General features: G+C 40.1%; 1 protein-coding gene across 1 annotated transcript in view; it reads right to left on the bottom strand.

Annotated features, from left to right (window-relative positions):
• MFSD2B (major facilitator superfamily domain containing 2B) overlaps nucleotides 1–14,197 on the bottom strand; it is a 35,910-nt gene extending 21,713 nt beyond the window's left edge. The window contains exons 1-5 of the mRNA XM_017745106.1: nucleotides 14,038–14,197; nucleotides 10,177–10,301; nucleotides 7,050–7,173; nucleotides 5,809–5,887; nucleotides 1,597–1,766 (exon numbers count right to left, since the gene is read on the bottom strand). Coding sequence (XP_017600595.1) covers nucleotides 1,597–1,766; nucleotides 5,809–5,887; nucleotides 7,050–7,173; nucleotides 10,177–10,301; nucleotides 14,038–14,139 — 600 coding nt within the window. The 5' untranslated portion in view covers nucleotides 14,140–14,197. The remainder of the gene's footprint in view (nucleotides 1–1,596; nucleotides 1,767–5,808; nucleotides 5,888–7,049; nucleotides 7,174–10,176; nucleotides 10,302–14,037) is intronic.
• Nucleotides 14,198–19,296: the final 5,099 nt, after the last annotated feature.

The raw sequence follows: 19,296 nt of genomic DNA, 5'->3' as shown, positions 1-19,296 counted from the left end.
AAAAAGTAAGGAACAGAGAAAGAGAATAGCGTCTGGGAATGGGGCAAGGCCAGGACTATTCCCTTTCCTGGACCACCAGTGCTGATGCCAGAGTATGCAAATTCAAAACATAGATAAAAACATGCCTTTAGCTTGTGATTTTACTGCTGCTGAAGCATGGTAATAGGAGCTACTCAACCACATTAGGAAGAGCACAAATATGTACTTCCTCATTTGCATCAAGCATTTGAGATTAGATTCAGGTCAAGGAATCTTCTTCATAGGGTATTTTATATATTGGTTGGTACTTGCACTGAGAGAGCAACAGATGAAAGCATAAAAAGAAAGGATGAATCTAGAAGTTGGTAAAATGGAACCAACAATCTGCTGATTACACAAGGTAAAACCCACTCCACAAGGTAATTGTTTGATTCAGGGCCTGTTTCTAGACCACTGGAAACAATTGAAGACTATCAAATTGTGCTGACTGAGGTTTGGAACCTCCCAGATATAAAACCTTCTTTGTTTCTCAAAAAAATATAAAAGTCAAGTACGAGGAGATTAATTATTTGTGAAAAATTACAGGAAAAGTCTGCCATGGCAAATTAAATAAACAAGCATGGATCCCTAGGTTCATTCCACATGTGAACCACTGAGATCTGCCCCCACTAATTGCCTGTTACCAAACATTTACTTATAACAGCGCTTTGTACCTTCACAAAAGTACAGATTCCAAATAGGACTTACAGTTTCACTCACAAAATTGCCATTTATCTGTACAGGACATCTCCAGTGGTAACTCCTTTGGAAAGCAGTGTTGCTGAACTGAAAGATCCTACTATAGCCAACATTTTTTCATAGAATCATAGAATGGTTTGGGTTGGGTGGGACTTTGAAAGATCATCTTGTTCCAACCCCCTGCCATGGGTGGGGACACCTTCCACTAGACCAGGTTGCTCTGAGCCCCATCCAACCTGGCCTTGGACATTTCCAGGGATGGGGCATCCACAGCTTCTCTAGGCAACCTTGTCACTCTCATTGTAAAAAAAATCTTCCTGATATCTAATCTAAATGTACCCTCTTTCAGTTTAAAACCATTCCCCCTTGTCCTGTCACTACAAGCCTTGGTTAAAAGTTTCTCCCATCTTTCTTAAAAGCCCCCTTTTTGTACTGAAAGGCTGCAGTAAGTTCTCCCTGGAGCCTTCTCTCCTCCAGGCTGAACAAATCTCAGCCTGTATTTACAGAAGTGCTCCAACGATCTGACAATTTTTGTGACCCTCCTCTGGCTCTTTAGCTTTTCTTTCTAAGCTTCTATAAACTGTAAATCAGCCCCTAGTGAAAACAAAGGATGGCCATGTCCCTCACAGCTACTTTATAGGTTTGGCACCCCCTGCAAAGCTTCTCAGAGAAATTATGCTGTCACACTGAGGAGGGGTTGCAAAGACAGCAAAGATGGGAAGCACTGTTTGCAACAGGGTCACCGCCTCAGCTCCAACATCACTGATTTCAAGGAAGTCGCATTTGTGCTCATGCAGATGGATATGATATGGTATTAGAGGAACATCCCCACCCTTCTCTGTATTTTATACATTTCAATGTGTTCCCATAGACACTTACTTGATGAGACAGGGGATCTGAGGGGTCTGGAATGCTGGGAGCGTCATGCCAGGAGTCAGTGGTGTTTAGTGAGGGATTCACAGTGCAGTGGGGAGAGACATGAGCACTGGCCACAATCTGCCCCTGAAGTGCAGCTCCAATCAAGGTCCCAAGCACTTCCATGGTCATTCCTAAAAAACGGAAGCACAAATGTGCGCTGAGGATGAGAATCTTGCTCATTTGTCTCACTGAAGAGAAATGTCATCAAACAATTTCCTTTTACAGGAATGAGTAATGCAAAGAACAGCAGAACTGGAAGGTCAGTAATAGAACAGTTTCAAGGAAAAAGAGTTTTGTCATTTGTTTTTCTGATCAGCTTTGAGAAGAAGCATCCACACAAGCTGCATGAGATGCTGAATGCTGAGATTAAGAGCCACAAGTGGATAACGTGGAGATCTTTCATCTTGAGGACCAGAGTAGAACTACTTTTTAAATGCCATTTTCTCCAAAGCAGGACTTGGAGTCATGACATCAGACTATTCATCTCAAACTTGACAGTAACTTGTGAAATACTTATCTAATCAGACCTCTGAGTCCTCCAACTGAAAAATAAAGTGATACCTCAGGTTTATGGAAATAGTACAGCTACAAAACTCTTGGAAACAGCAGGTGCTGTTCTTAATTGCCTAAGGCCAGAGTCAGGCAGAACTATCTACCTCTACCTCAGAGAATGATCCAGATCACTAACTCTCACCAGAAAAAAAAAGATCATCTGAAAAAATAACCAAAGCCTCCACTTAGGAAAGCAAAAATCTAACCATGGGCATCATCTCATGAAATTGATCAACAAACTGACCACATCTTGCAGCTCTGTTGAGGCGAATGGTGAGAAATTTGGGTTCTAGACCCTCCTCACCCTGAGGGATTTCAAGCCTACCATGCCCGTTTCCCTGCAATATGACCATACCCAGCATCCCCATGGGCAGGAGGTACTGAATTCCTGTCCTAGTTCCAGAGACTCTCTTTACACATTTTGCATAAAGATGTATAGGGCCGACTGCATGAACAGATTAACAACAGGGGCAAAGTCTCTCCATTTATGAGGGAATGGACTTCTCACTGACCCAAGATTCAGGCTTTTTTTCTATTTTTTCTCTTTCAGTGGCTCCCAGAGTCCCATGTTCCTTTCTCAGAAGCACCACAGGGGATTCTGAAGGGATGCTTCCAGAGCAGGTTGTGTCCTGGTGGCTATCATACTCCCCTCAGGAAGTGACAGGCATTTCAAAAGCTCCTAGGCTCATGTTTATTCAAGTCTCCTGATCTATAACAGCCTTCCTAGATGACGTCAGACACGTGGCTGTTTGTGTGCTCCTGTAAAGGAATAAAAATTCTTCACCATCTAAAGGGACGGCAACGCACACAGACTGCGAGGGGCTCAGACAGTGCAGAAATGCAGGCTGTGTGTGGTTATGCAAGATCCAGTAAGGAAAAGGGAAGAGAGGCTCCCTAGGAGACTTGGACCTTTTAAACTATTGCTACTCTCTTCACAAACTGCAAATGCTTTTGAGTGGAAAATTTGAGGTGCCATGTAACATTAATTTAAACTAATGGGAAGTAAAAAAAGCTCCTTGCCCAAACTTCACATCCAATCTTACCAGCAACGTTGCAATTCAGTCCATACACACAAAAATCCTGGCAGATGGTGGAAATCTGTCTTGGGGTGACCTTATGATGTGTATCCCATATTGCTGCCTATGCCCAGAAATTAATTCCTGTGCCTTTCTATGCCTCTAAACAGAGGATATATTTCTAAATTTGGCCAAACCGGAACAAAATCTAACCCAAATCTGGTCTGAAGTGTTTGGACGCAAACTGGTCTCAGCTGGGCGTTGCAGAGCTTCCAAACTCAGTGCAAAGGCAACCCACTAAAATCACCCTTTCATTTAAAACACCACCTACACATTTATAATCTTTGTCTAGGGCTCTACATCTGCATTTTATCAAGCCCTTGTATAGAATAAAACTCAGAAGCATCATTAGAGGCACCAGAAATGCAGCCAGCATGAAACTTTATTTTCTAAGTAGTAGCAAGAGCTGAGAAGCAGGTATCCTTCAAAGTTCTTGTGTGCTCAGAATTTATGATGTACTACTTTCCACATCAGCCAAGAAAGCTGATCTGCCAGCTGATTGTACCTTGAAGTAGGTTATATTTTGGCCAGAATGTAAGTAGGATTTATGTTAAAGCAACTTGGGAATCCAGTATTTCTACCTTGCATTCATGGTAACAGCAGAATAAAATTTATAATAAGTAGTTCTTCTTGTCTCCAGCAGAGGGTAATGGATCCTCTGATCCCAACCTTATTTTTAAGAGCACACTTCATATTGCACAGTTGTTTTTCTTTAACAGTTGAAGAAATGCCTGAACAACTGACTGCATCCAAGGCAGTTTATCAACAAGAAGAATCCTCTATGAAGCCCAAAGAGAGGCAAAAGGGTTTAAGTAAAACACTTACCAAAAAAGAAAAAGATAAAAAACCAAGGTTCTCACATAATCATAACCATTACAAGAAAACTTTGCTCCAAACAAATATTATATCAACATACACAAAAATACCAACACTTGAGAAGTCAAAACTATGGTTCATTCCGCCACCTTTATTTGGTTTAGGAGAGCAGCTGTACACTCAGAAGTTAAACCCTTTCTGAACAATAAAATTACACTATATATGTGTGACACCTCTCAGCCATGGAGTTCAACAGCTTTTATGAGCACAAGTTTCACGTGCCTGTGAAGCCTTGCATGGGACTAGAAGATCAGAAAGCACATTCATTTGGATCACAGCCTCTGAAGACATAAAACCAGACAAGAGAAAACACTAGGTACAGGGATTTATTTAGAATTTAGGCCAGATGACTCAGAATACAGTCAGTGCCAAAGAATATAACACAACTGGAATCTCCTGCTGTTTAGTCCTGTCCTGTGACTGCCAGCCTAGACTTTTTCTTAAAGGTAGTTGATGATAATGCAAATTACAACTGTTCCATGTGTCTGAACAGGGATTGGGTTGCTCAGGGGATATCGTATCTAGAATTTTTGACATTACATTTTTATCTTTCTGTCTATTTCGCTGTGCCTCTGTGGGTTTCAACATAATCAAGTATGCTGAGGGTTAGAAGGACTAATGGAAGAGAAAAGGGATCTTGCCAGGAAGAGAAAACAGATGCAACACAAAAACCTACAAGTTATTCTAAAGCAACACTGAAGGACAAGTTAAGACATAGAAAAGTCTTTCATGTAATATTTGACTTCTTTCTCTTTACCTTGCTTAATGCAGCTACACAGTAAAGAAGGCAAGAAAACAGAGTTGAAGAGAGCAGGAGGGGAGCAATTTGTTCTTGCATTCAATTTATGATCTATACAGGAAATCTCGAAAATATTTTCACTGCACTTCCTTTGGTCTGACTGATTTGCTTCAAAGGAAAAAAGTTTGTCTGGTTTTTGTTGTTGAAGAGCCAGAGATATGGTCGGGAAAGCCTCATTCTTTTAACTAATACAGTCAGAGTGCTAGTTATATTACAACAAGATCTGTCCTTAAACTACCTGGTGTACGTCAGAATTAATTAAAAAAACACAGATGAAATGAAAAAAGAGATTTCAGTTGGTGTGAACATGCACACAAAATTACTCTCCTTTTTGGTGAGGTTAATTGTCTTGGTTCTATGAATTCTCAATTTTTTTTCAGAGAAAACAAGTTTGGGATTTGAATATAACATGAAACACATAAATCTAAGGAAATATGAACTAAAGAAAAGAAGGCAACAAAACAACAAACCCAAAATAAAACCAAAACAACAAACTCCTCACAATGACTTTCATACCTACTTTAATTGAATGTTTCTTGCTTTTCCCCCTACAAATCACCTTTAAATGAAATCATTATTCCTTGCCCTTGCTTGGTTAAGAGTGATTTTTATTGTTTCCTCTGGCTAGCAATAAACCAAAAAGAGTTTTATAGCTAATCAGACAATTTGAGACAATGAAATATTAATGTCTCCTATCTAGATAGAAAAATGCAATTCCTTTGAAGACAAATTAATTTTCATCACATATTAAAACATTCTTATAAAAGTCCAGTTTAGGGACACAAATCATGAGGAACTTCCTATAGATTAAGAATGATTTTCAGTAAAACTCAGTCCTAATCCCCAAGAGAGAGCCCAGATCAAACTCACGATATGCTGTTGCAGAATCTCTGTCCTTCTGGTCTGTGCTGAGAAACATGGTGAGGGCAGAGTATGGTACTTGGAATAACTATGGAAAGAAAAAAGATGACTTAGGAAATGTCAGGGTAAAACTTCTGTATTCCTTTGATATCCAAGAAAATGGTTTAATGGGACCTCAGAATTAATTTAGAACATTCATTTAGAACATTTAGTACCCTCAACCAATTTTTTAGCACAAAGACCTGCTTCTGTCTGGTTTGTAAAGGATATAAAAGGAAATCAGTATTTTTCAGAAGACAAATAATAAAATATGAAGAGGGTTTACCTTAATGTTGGGCTCCTTCAGTTTCCTTGGGAAAACATCCTTCACAGATAGACTCTAAAGAATTTGGCTTTCTTTGCACTAGGACACCATCATGTTCCTAGCTTGAGCTAACTAACAGGAAGCAAAGCCATAAAGAAGAAATATAGTTTTCCACTTTATTCAAGCCAGAAGACTACACATATACCCAAAATATTTCAAATATTTGTCTAATTATGTAAATCCAGGAGATAATAGTGAAAACTACTTTGTCTTCAGCACCATTTTGCCACACACTCGTTAACTTAAGAATAAATTAAGAGCACTGCAGGGGAACTGGGACATAAACCTGCTAGAACAATCAAGTTCTCTGTGGTGTTCCCACCACCCCAGAGATCTGTAGCCAAACTAAGTCTTACAATGTTTGTACAATATGGATTTCTGTTCACCTCCATCAAACATGGCAAGTGTGTACATTTTGAAAACTCCGCCATGGAAAATCTGTGCTTCTCTTTCAAAAGAAAGAGGGAAGAAGTTATTTAAAACCATAATGGACGTCTTCTGGACCATCTTTCTACCGGGGGGAAAAAGGACCTAGAGAAATATTGATGCTTAACACAGGAATACAGAATTCCTAATCTGCTCCTGAGAACAGAAGTTATGAGAAGTTGGATGTCTAACTGGAATTAGGAATCTAAACATCTATACAAGAACGAGTTGAGGGCACTGGTGGTAACCCAGATGAATTAGCAGTTCATTTGCCAGAGAAAGCATTGGCAGAAACCATCAACCAGCAGGAAGTTTGATAAAAGGACATCTGCTTGTCCCTTAAACTCACTAGAAATTGAAGTAGAATGTGAAAACAAGTTTACTGAATAGGAATGCTTTAATATAGACAGACAACAAGTGAGTTACTGCTGAGAACATCATGAACCTGTAGTCTACTTACTGTGGTCAGTGCTTGGAAAAGGCAGTGGAAAGTCAGGTACCAAGCAACTCTTCCTGATACAAATGGAGGCAGGTACCACATAAAAAAATAGGACACTATCGTGAAGGGTGTACATGCCAGCACCCTGGAAAGAAGATTAACACACATCAGGAATCTTAACATAATGATAGCAAAGCACATTAAGTTTTCCTGCTAATAATCAATATAATACAATTTATTTTATGTGCAGTTTTTCTAACTGAAGTAATGTCATGCTTTTAAATATCAAAAGTTAGTGTGCATTAAATACACAGATTAATATAAAATACATTAATACTAATATAAAATACATAAATACACATGTCAATACTTCCATAAAGTAGAAAAAAACCAACAAATCTGAAAGAAAAGAGCTGCACTTAAATTAATATCCCTCTCAGAAGAGACAAATTTCCTTGCACATGCACTGCAACAGCACACCTACATTGCCATTCCTTGGCACATGTCTCAGATTACATATTTATTAGACAGAACCACTGAAAACTAAGCTCTGTCATTATGTCTCTGCATACTCTAGCAACTTTTACATGAGCTTACTTATTACTGAGATTCCCTCTTCTAATTTTAGCACCTTTGGTTTTCCCCTGAATTTAGTCTCTTCACTGCTACTTTAAGCAAGCACAAATATGTTGATAAACTTAAAAATACTGAAAAAAGGATAAGAGACAATGGAAAGCTCCTACACTCTGTATCTAATTGGGTATATGATCATTTCCTCCTTTTAACTCCTAATCACTTCAAACACAAAAGGATCATCTTCTGGAGAAAAAGGTGGCTTTAAAAAAAAAAGAAACTTATATTCCAGACATTGCCATTAACCAGCAATTAATTACATTATTCTAAAACCTATTTCAGGCAAATAGCACTTGTCAAACTTCATGACACAGAATTAGTCAGATGTTATTATTTCCTAAAAGTCTGAGCTGCAGCAGCATCAGGGCTATCCTGTATTCTTGTAAATCAGGCATCAAACAATGTATTTAGATGACCAAGATCCTAACAAAAAATTTCCAAACACATAAAAGAGAAAACAGATTAATCCCTTCACAACAGCACTACTGACGTTGGGGGTCAGCTGATTATTTTGCAATCGTGAACTGAAAACCTGGAATACAAAAGAGTAATGTGGGTAAATAGTTTAGTAAAACAATGGCTTTCCCACACTGCTCTTTGGGATGGACAGCATCACTGGGAGCTGAACATTTACCAGGAAAGTGCCAGGTTCTGGTATTCTCTGTCCCTCTGGTCCCCAGCCCACAGTTCACCCACAGCAATGGAAAGCATAAACAAGGGTAAAATCCTAACACATCTCAGGGAATTTACCTTCCTCTCCAAAAGCCTGAGCTCTTCCAGATGGTTCCAGGCAGAGTCACCACACTAAGTATCTTCAGTCACTTCTTCGTGCAACTTTTTATCAAAAACCCTCTTAGCACTGTTGTCCCCTTTCCCATATTTTCCTTTCCTCTCCAATGCCAGGGAGTTTTCAAAGCCTCGCTGGAGCTGCTGAATATTTGATTGTCTGCTATCATCTCTTTTGACAAAATGTTCAACCAGTATTTCAAGTCAATGTCTGCTTCTGCCTTTTAAAGCCATTAAATAAGTGATTGATGACTTTGTATTATATTGAGGACAGTATTAAGTGACAGTTAAACATTCACCTCTCTTACGAATGTTCCTGCTTTGCTGGCAAGCTTTTCTGACTGAAAAAATTCCATTGCTTCACTCTAGATTATTAAGAAGTCAGAAAAATTTCAAAATACTGAAGTATTTTTAAGCTAAGGGAAGCCGATTTTTTGCTTTGTATAAAAATGGCCTGAGTCTCAAAGTCTAGGAATAAAACTCCCATGAAAATACTAGCATTACCAAAAAACCCCAGACAAAATCGTTCGTAAAGCAAGCAGCTGTTTGATGAAAGGCGGGGTTAGATAAGCACTTTTCCTTTAAGAAGTGCAAGATGTGCTGGAGCTGGTTTACAGTGAAAAGGGCTGATAAGTTCATGCTTGTGCTTGGACAGGAGTAATTCTAACAGCAATTTAACACTAACAACAAACACATGCACTTGCTGTATTTTCAGAGAACTTAAAAAAAAAAAAGCATCAGAACACTTCTAATGGCATTTGTATAAGAATTTCATTACTTTCTTTTTGAATAGCTTTCTTATTTGGTTAATTCAGTGGTCATTAAAAACCACAGCATTTACCTGGTCTCCAACCAAATCCTGAAAAGAAAAACAGCAGCAAGCTCCTCTTTTCCAATGAGACTTGACAAAAAGCTTAAGTTCAACCTGAAGGCCCTGTTCCTACTGGGCAAAGAGCATCTGATCTCAGCCTTTTTCCAATATGTACTTGCCTTCTCTCTTTTGTCAGATATAAGCTGCCCATGGACAAGTTTCTGCAGTTGTAAAAATGCACAGCAGAAAGAGAGCCACCAGCTAAAAACTGGGGTTTTTTCCATGAAATTCCAACTTCTTTGCTTAGGACACAACATTTACTCTTAGATTTTTGTTGTAAATCAAGTTTGTGGGTTATATAAATTCAAAATTTCCAGTTAACTCAAAATATCTTACAGTGCTTCCTTATAATGTATGAGATAAAGTGATGAAAGACTCCCTATTTCACAAAGTAGTCAATCTCCCCATGACTTCCAAAATACTAAAAAGCCAAATGAACACATGCCTTGTGGCATAGATGACCTTGAGTTCCTTTATCATGGCCCGATCTTTTCCAAGTGAAGGCACTCTAGGACATAAGTAGAAATAAGTTCCAACTTTGTGGAAGACTGAAGTCCAACTAAAGAAATCTAGACAGAGACGAAAATTCAACCACAGATTTAAGAAAAGTTTTAGATCTCAGCTCCCAGTTTTGTAAAAATACGGTCTCTTGGCTTTATTTGTTTGTGTCTCCAGTGTTAGAAAATCTCTTCTGTGTTTTCATGCGTGAATAAGTTAAAGATGACATGACAATTTTTTGGTTTTATTTGATATATGTGGAATGAATACAACCCTTGACTACTTCAGTGAGGTGGCTGTATGATCACAACACTCAATATTCACATATACATGTAAATACATGTACACATTTATGCTTACCAAGGCATGAGCCGGCCAATTTTTGTCCATCTACTTTTGCTAATAAAAAATCCAGCAACAGGATCAGTAACTGCACCTGAGGCTTTGCCAATGAACAGCACCAAAGAGGCATGAAATGGAGTAATCTGAAAGTACAGACAGAATACAATAAACAAGATCCATTGTTTCACAATACAATGAAACAGCATAAAGCAACTTTCCAGAAAAAAACACCTCAGTGTTTTAAAGAATAATGATAGTTCGTTTACAAAACACATCTGCTGCTGTCATAGAGATTCCTATTGGTTACCTATAGCAAACAAATGAGACACTGAGAGAGGTGCTGTGAATTAAGGGATTAGAGGGGAAAAATGCAAGGAAGGGAAGATCCTGAATGTGTTTAGGATGAGGAAAATGGATCAGATAGTCAAACAGCATAGTCCTTGTTTTAGTCATACAATCTGACAGAGTCCCTCTGTAATTAGCCACTTGTTTTTTCCCCCCACATCTCCATCTCCTCAGATCTTTATCTTGACCTGATCTAGAAAATGGTGGAGGGGGTTGTTTACACGCACTAATGCTTTTTTTCCCCTCCTGAGATTAGCAACAAGGCTGCCAACTGGTGGCATGTGGCTGAGGAAGAGGTTGTTGCACAACAGAATTTATCCACTCGAGACTGAGCGGTGACAACTGAATTGCGTAAGGCACATCTGTTCAAATCAAAGTTGCCAGCACGTGTCCATCACATCTCACTTGAAAAATGTTCATGGATTACGAAAGAATAAAATGGCCAAGAAGAAAAACCTCTGAAATTAACCCAGGAGGACCTATATAGAAATACAGTTTATCCCAGGCAAGGCAGTTATTTCTTCACATGTATCTGTGCAGAGCTTGGGAATTCCCATCACACAATAGTTAAAAAAGGTGGGTTCTCTTCCAAGTGCTCTATTCATGTCATTGCAACAACAGTCCTGAAAAAAAAGCAGTCATTGAAACCTATACAAATATGAATGTTCCTCACACCAGTTGTTGAGAGAAGCTGCTGAAACAGCTTATGTGGCTTAAACAGCAAGAGCAGACAAGATCCCTTCCTCTCTGTGCTTCATCACACCAGTGCTACCATGCTGGACAATGCAGCTGATACAACACCAAGCAGGTGTTGAGCAGGTATCCCCTGCTTTCCTGCACAGGATATTGTCTCCCAGGCAGCATCACCAGGCTTCCAGCTGGTGCAGGTCCCCTGCCTGCAGGATTTGCTGTAGGTGTTCTCTCAGAGGTGAAAGAAGGAAGCAGTGACCTCTAAATGTCCTGGATGACCAGGACAAAAGGCAGGTGCCACGGACTTCTGTCACCACCCCTGTTACATTTTAGCCCAAATCAGGTGAAATTGCAGTGACAGCCAATCTTCCTGTCACCACCAGCTCATCACGTTTGCTGGCCCGTGTCCTCCCACAGACAGGGTGGCAAGTAGCCCACCAGCCTTGAGGCAGACTCGCCGTGGGGGCTGCACCAGGACAGCCCACAGGTCACTACTGCTCCTCAAGAGACAGGGCAGGCAAAATAAGCACAAAATAGCAGTCAGAAAGATAGAGGGGTTGAAATACTGCAGTTATGAGGGACACAAGAACACAAAACTACAAATTAGGTGAGTTCCACATTGGTGTTTTGTTCAAATAACTCGAAGAGACAGAAAGGAAGTGGATATGAGATACACAGAGGTGGAAAAAGCTTTGAGGAAAAAGCAAAATCTCTTTCATGTTAGGAGTGGAGTCTGCATAATCACCCTGTCTTCATCATTGGTATGAGCTTATACATCCCTTGGCTGCATTTTCCTGTCTCCTAAATCTAGACAGTGTCTGTCAGCACCAATGCCAGAAACTTTCCAGCATTAATAAAATACAAGACAAAATATGCTAAATTCACCCATCTCAAAAGGAATAAAAACCAGGATCCTTTTATTGAGAGGTTATTACAGAGAATTTTGGTGTTTTCTAGCAATTTGACTCAAGGATCCTGTGTGGTTTGGAGTTACATTTATGTCTGTCGTCTATACAGGTAATTTAGGTGGAACAAGGAATTCAAATTGAGAAACTGTAAGTTACAGAAAATTAATAAAAATATAATTTTCTTAGGATCCAGATTATGTATGAAAGATTACACTTGGTGACTTCCACATTCTCTCAAGAAGCTAAAACAGTTCTGCCCTCTAAATGGGCAAGAAATAAATCCAGGTAGTGACTATAAAATTACATCCTCACCCCTGAAAACGTGTGGAAAAGAACACAGGATTTCAAAGCCATTTATCAGGCCTTGAAATAAATCCTGTCCCTGCACGACTACTTCAGAGAACAGACTAAACCATCAGGGAACAAATAATTAAGCCCCTTAATGAAAGTGTAAGTATATTACAAACATTTAGCAAAATTATTGGGTTTCAGTAGAAGCTTGGTAATAAAATTAATATTTTGATGTCACTAATTTAGGTAGTGCCCAAAGATGCATGGATGGGACCCCAGCTTTCTGGACAATGCACACAAACACATGAAGGAACAGTCCCTTGCTTCAAGAATTTTCAATTTCTGTGATAAGCAAAGAATGGGGAAATTGCCATATTTCTAAGCACCCTGGGAAAATGGTGTTAGGGTTTTTCTCATTCAGTTCCTGCTTCATCATCTCCAATGTCTTGTATTGCCATCCTTGATGTCAGTGGGCAACAGCTTCAGTCAGAGGGGCTCCACCTCCCTCCTGTACCCCCAAGCTCCTTTTTCTGCCTCCAACTGCTCTGATTCCACACCATCCACTTGACATCTTTGACACTGCTGTCCAAAACTGGCTCCTTTTCTACATCTTGTGACTTTGATCTCAACAAGACACTCATGATGACCTCAGTTGTACATGCCCACCTTACTGTGTTGCCAATTTTATTAAGTAAGTCACAAGTCAGTTTTTAATACCGCACTTTTATAGGAAAAACATCAACCCAAACTTCTGGACACCTCCAGTCATATATCCTGTCTTTAGACAGCATGGGTAATGATATCTGACCCAGAACCTTCTGTTTTTTTCCAGCAAATAGGAACAGTCATCAGTGCTGAAGTCCCTCATGTAGTTTTACATCTGTTCTCACAGTCCCTGCAATTTGGCCTCAACTCCCTAAAATCCTTTTTCCTATCCTAATACTTTCTCTATCCCACCTAGTAACCATGCAAGCACCCAAGACAATCCAAAACAGTAAAAATTGCTTATGGATTGATTTTCTTTGTGTCTCTGCTGTTCTGAAATCTAGCTGGAGCAGCTGAAACTCAGATGAATGGGATGACTCCTACTGCTTTGTTTCACCAGGTCTGATTCTGCACCAGAGAGCCACAGACTGGAAGCAAAGAACCTTCAGGAAGGATAACTCTGCTTTCCTTGCCACGAAATTACCTTAGACAAACCAAATAAAATTTGTGTGAAATGATGTTAGCTACTAGGTGCAACTGGAGTGATTTTTAACTAAACCAAATGAACAAAACTTCACAACCTCAACATGGTGCTATTAATGTTTTCAGATGTCTTGTGTCTTACACTCTTTGACTCTTTACACTGAGAACTCATTTTCCTTGTGTCTGCAAGTGTGTGAGCTCTACAGCACCCAAAGTTCTAATAATGCTCCCAAACTAAAAGCGAACAACAGCCACCTCAAGACAGAAAGGAAACTAGTGGAAAAAAATTAATTCTGGACAAGTTTATGTGGTTTCCAGGATGCTGAACAGCTAGAGGCAATGACAACAAGACAATTTGAAATATTTATTAGCTAATTCCCCTTTTATCATTCCAGGGACATCGCTGGCAATATCAGAGTTAAGTCTACAGTCTGCAAATGTTTCTTGTGCTACTTACATGGGCTATGTCTAGCAGGTAGATTTGCAGGAAGAAAGAAGCAGCACTCCCTGCCACTTGGTTTGGGGCACCTCCTATGGCATAACACAGTTTGCTGCACATCGAGAGCCTGTATTCCTGTGAGAGGAAGCAGAACAAACTCTGAGTAAACCAAGGTGCACAAGTTAAAAGCTACACAAGTGATAAGGTTAAAGTCTATAGTTAGCACCACTTTAATGTATTTGCTTCACAGCTATTCTGCTAATAAATCCATATGCCCTCAACCCCTATCATCAAGAGGCATTTGGGTGCTCGTTACTTTGATTTTTAATGGGTTTGTTCTCTAATTCAGCCCGTGAAAACAGGTTACAGTGTTCCCAAAAGTGAGTTGTGATGACCCTCAGGCTTACCTACCTTCTTCTCACAAGCTATTAAAAGGAAACAAGTCTACAATTAAGCAAGAAGCAGCAGGGAAGTGCTACACTATTATCTGAACTTAGTTTTGTCTTTGAATGTTTAATTAATATTTTTTAGGGTTGAAAACTTTTACTTTTTTTTAAAAAAAAAATTCTCATATTAATCCTTGAGATAACAATAATTGATAAATACTCTCATACCACAGTAATTAAACAACATTCACAGAAAGTTCCACAGTCAAATGCAGACCAAACAGATCCCAGACATTTGTGCTTTGTTCCCTCCTTTGTCACAAAATGCTGGTGTGACACTGGCAAAGTCACTTGACTTTGCAGATCTTCCTTTTGACTTGACTTTTTACATCTGTGTGAAAATTGGCATAATATGGAAAGTGATTTTGGGCCCAAGTCTTCTTTAGAAAATCACTCCAAGTGTATTTTAAAAAATTTGCAAAACTGTGCTCTCTCATTCGCCTTTTGATCTTTGAAAAGTACCATAAGCACCAAGAATATTCTTGAATATAACTGCCAAATAAGAATAAGATAAATGTTAAAAATAAGGTTTCATACCAGCAATTAAAATACAAAAAATGCACAGTTTCTAATAGAAATCCTAATGAAGAACACTTCTTTTTCTAACAGTAGAAGTTCAAGAATACTGGAAAGCCTTTAAAAAAAAAATCTTAACATTTAATTTTATGCCATAAAATTTAAAATAAAGGAAGAAAATGACTCTTTGTTAATCCTGTATTCCTTTCAGAGGGACGACACATCAAATCAAAATTCTGACTTTTAGGCTTTTGGTCCCTCTTTAAAATTTGTGGTCAGCAGCTGTCAGCAGAAGCCAGGAGACATGAAGAGGAGCAGAAATATTAATCCTGAATCTGTCTTCTCTCTGAACTGACTACACAAGCCCGTAATTCTTATGTTAGATCAGGATAAAAATAGAGATATGGAAATGAAATCCACCACAATGATGATATTATGACACATTACCTAATTTCTGAACATTTTTAAATTTACTAACCCATCATCTTTACCCTGTAACAGCTTTGAGAAGTTTTAGACTTCTAGGCAGAGCCTTTCATCATCTAAACATGTCCCTTTGAACTGTTTTATCAGACTGGGTGTGAACAAACAAGCACAAGTATCAGGACTCTTTCCTTTTTGTGTTTTCCCAGAAAAAGACAGGGTGGGATCCCATTGCTACGCCCAAGGAAAGTGCATACTGTCAGGGCATGAGCTGCAAAATGTTATCAGCACAGCAGGCCTCACTTTACTCTGCATTGGCAAGTTTCTTCTTTGCAGGAAAAAAAAAAAAGAGCGATAAACAGTCACAAGACAGATTTCATCATAACAATATACTATTTAATTTGATAAGTGATTGCAAACACAACAAACAGACTATATACATATTTGCTGTACAAAGTAACTCTCCTTTTTCCACACGTAAGTCCTTTTAAATATGAGCTTTACTAGACTTGTGGGGTCCACAGAATTTTGCTAGCTTGACCCATTGCAGTCCCCTTGAGCTTTGGTCCAGGGGCTGTGTATTTTATAACTTCGTCTCACTTTTTTAGTTTTTAGACATTCCCTTCTCCTAGCCTCTCCTCCATCATCCACAAATTAAATTACTTTAAAAGTTTTCTTTCCCTTCATAGCTCCCCTCTTGATCTCTAAGCACTGGTAAGATGACTTTCAGATGAAATCAAGAGACATGAACCAGTGCTACGCAAATCCTGTATCCTATTGCAACCTCAAAAACGGAAAAAACCTTTTAGATCCCCGATGCTGCTTTCATAGTTATTTTCACTAGTAATTTTCATAGACTCATAGCATGGTTTGGGTTGGAGAGGACTTCTAAAGACCATCCAATCCAACCCCTCTGCCATGGGAAGGGACACCTTCCACTAGACCAGGTTGCTCCAAGCCTCATCCAAGCTGGCTTTGAACACTTCCAGGGGTGGGGCACCCACAGTTTCTCTGGTCAAGCTGTGCCAGTGCCACAACACCCTCATTGTAAAGAATTTCATTCTTATGTGCTTCTTTTAGTTTAAAACCACTGCCCCTTGTCCTTTCAATAGCAAAGGCTGTGGAAAAACAGAAAAAGCAAATGCCTCTATATAATTTACAAGATTCCAAAATGGTTTTAGAACAGAAAGAATGTCAAGTTCTTAAGAATTAGTCTAATTAAAGCTGTGCTACACTAAATGGTCAACCAAGATCTAAACTTACAGGCTGAAGGTGGTACTCCTGTCCTTACAGCAGTTTCATGGTTAGAAGATTTACAATCTTAGTATATTTTTTATGAAATCTCACTGCAATTCCACACACATCCAGAATGCTGCTCAGCTACTCTCTGAACCATGCTCCCAGATCACCTTGAAGCAGAGTTAATACTTTGGTCACAGCAGTAGTTAAGTTTTAATTAAATTTTGGTTATGAATGTTATTTTCAGAATAAAACAAGCTGTCAGATAGATGTGGCATACAGAAGTGTCCTGTTTGGTCACCCACAGAAACACAGGGAATCTGCAGTTCATGAACTCCCTGGAAGGTAGGTTACATCCTCATCACTGTTCCATACCTGCTTTCCTCTTATTTTGCCTAATTGCTTTTGGAACTTTTTTGTACATTAAGCCATAAACACCACAGCAGTTCTGCATGGAAATGACACATACCATGAAAGGAAATGCCAATGTCACTGCAGATCTGCTGCCTGGTAATTTCATTGAGTGTCCCTGAGCTTCTAGTTGCTGAGAAGCAGTCCTTCAGACTCTGCATTCTGGTGTCTCTTTCCAAAAGAAGCAGCCCATAATAGATTTTTGCTTCTCCATGCTGAATTTATATGGTAATGACCACATTTTTTGCCTCAGTACGTAATGGAAAGGGGTAAAATGAAGGTAGGACTCTGCACCAGTAAAGCTGAAGCATTTTCTTCTCCCTAACTTCCTACAGTTAAGAGCACAGAAGATGCACGTGGCAGCTGTCTGTTACAGGATCTACAGGAGCGAGGCCCCAGCCTTTGTTGGCTTTGCATGATATTGCTCACAAACGCTGACAGAAACTGTCTTGGGAAGGATAACGCTGAGCAGGGCTGCGTGGCCAACAGAGCGCTGGCTATCAGCAGCTCACAGGGCTTTCCTCCGATGGCTGGGTGTCCCTGCTGCATTGCCTCCTCAAAAAACACGAGGTGCTTGATTGCTGTGAAATCCAGTAAAAGCTTCACCTGTGCAGGTTTGTCAGCCAGCTGAAAGTACTCCACAAATCACGAGAGATCTGAATGCACAGGCAGTGGTCAAATAAGGAATGAAACATAAAAGTACAATGACAATTTTGTTTCGAGACCCCTGTGGTGTAGTTGCATGCCAACATCAAATTGCTTCTACAAGCTTTAGGAGAAATGTGAGATGATGGCATGAGATGTAAGAGGAAGGAAGGTCAAATGAAGTTACAATTTTTATTTTGTTCTCAGATTAACTTGACAATTTCGCACTTATACATGCTCCCACCATATCAAATTTGTGTTTCAAGGCAAACCAAGAAAGCATAATAGCTGAGAAATTTGATTTTGCTCCTTAAATAGAAAGTTTAAACATTGTTATGGAAAATTAAAGCTTCTCCTACACTGTAGTTCCTTTATTTTTAATTCCCTTGTAAGTTAAAACCATGCTTGTAAATTTTCCCTTGCCCAACAGAACAGAAATTGAATACAATGTTTATAGGAGACCATCTTATTTCTGAAGAAACTATTTTAGCACATTGAAAACAACTCTGCAACTGTGTTATGGGCATAAGAAGCAGCCGCGTTTTGTAAAAAGCTATTCGTTATCAGCCGAGTCCAGAACTGAACCAACAAGTAATTTAAAAGCAGTAAGAACAGAGAGCAAAACCTGTGACTCAAAGATAAATGCTACTCTAGGTTTATCTTAGAAACAATGAAATGTAGCTAGTGAGAAGCAGCTTTTGAGTCAGCTTTTCTCTTAACATGGAATTAACACTGGTAATGTTTCTGTTCTGTGAGTGACCAAACAACTGCCTCTTGAAAGCACGAGTGCAGCAGTCACGGTGGCATCCCAGGTCCCTCACACCGAGGACCTTGAGGACTGGTTTCAGGTTTCTTAGTGATATCAGCCCACCCTTGAGTGGAAAAAAACAGGAGCAGGGCTTGCGTGCAGACACCTAGAAAAGCGATTATGAGTAAGGTGGGATACAGTGGTGCTTTCTCAGGATATTCTTCCTTCTGTGAAACAAAGACGGTGTATCTGTGTAACATCTTCAGACTTCTGCCACGGATTTACCCAGATGCTTTCCAAACACAAAAATTAAAGCCCGAACGGGACGTGCCTGGTGTCTGACGATCTCCATGGGCTGAATGCCCTCCAACATGTTGTGGAAGGCTTCCTTACTCCTCTGTTTGGAAGCTGTCTCTTCCCAGTTTTACCTGGTGTTCCCTCAAGAGCCAAGGAGTGGGGGAGTCCTCGCTCACCCTCACCTCCGTCCCAATCCTACCCCGGCGAGCACCGAGTCTGAGGAGGCAGCATGAGATGCCCTCGCTCACATCACAACACACACCTGGAAATCGGGGGTTGCTGAGGCTCCGGGGGCAGCAAACCCCTCCTGCCTCCCGCATCCCACCTGCCTCGGTCCGGGAGGCAGCCCCGGAGGGGACAGGAGGTGGGAAGCGAAGGCGCTTTTCCCTGGCACCGCAGCGGCCAGTGAGTAAATCCCGCGAGGTGCATTCCAGGGAAAACACCGGGGCTGCGGCGCTGCCCGCGGGAAGGGTCGAAGAGCTGTTCCAGGTACTCGCCGAGGCCGCGCACGAAGCCCCGCACGAACCTGGGCGGGCTCAGCGAGTCCGGGCT

This window comes from Corvus brachyrhynchos, unplaced genomic scaffold, assembly GCF_000691975.1.
Source record: "Corvus brachyrhynchos isolate BGI_N302 unplaced genomic scaffold, ASM69197v1 scaffold116, whole genome shotgun sequence".
In the NCBI taxonomy this organism is placed as follows: domain Eukaryota; kingdom Metazoa; phylum Chordata; class Aves; order Passeriformes; family Corvidae; genus Corvus; species Corvus brachyrhynchos.
The sequence above is the reverse complement of the archived record's forward strand: the minus strand, read 5'-3'. Positions and strand labels throughout refer to the sequence as shown.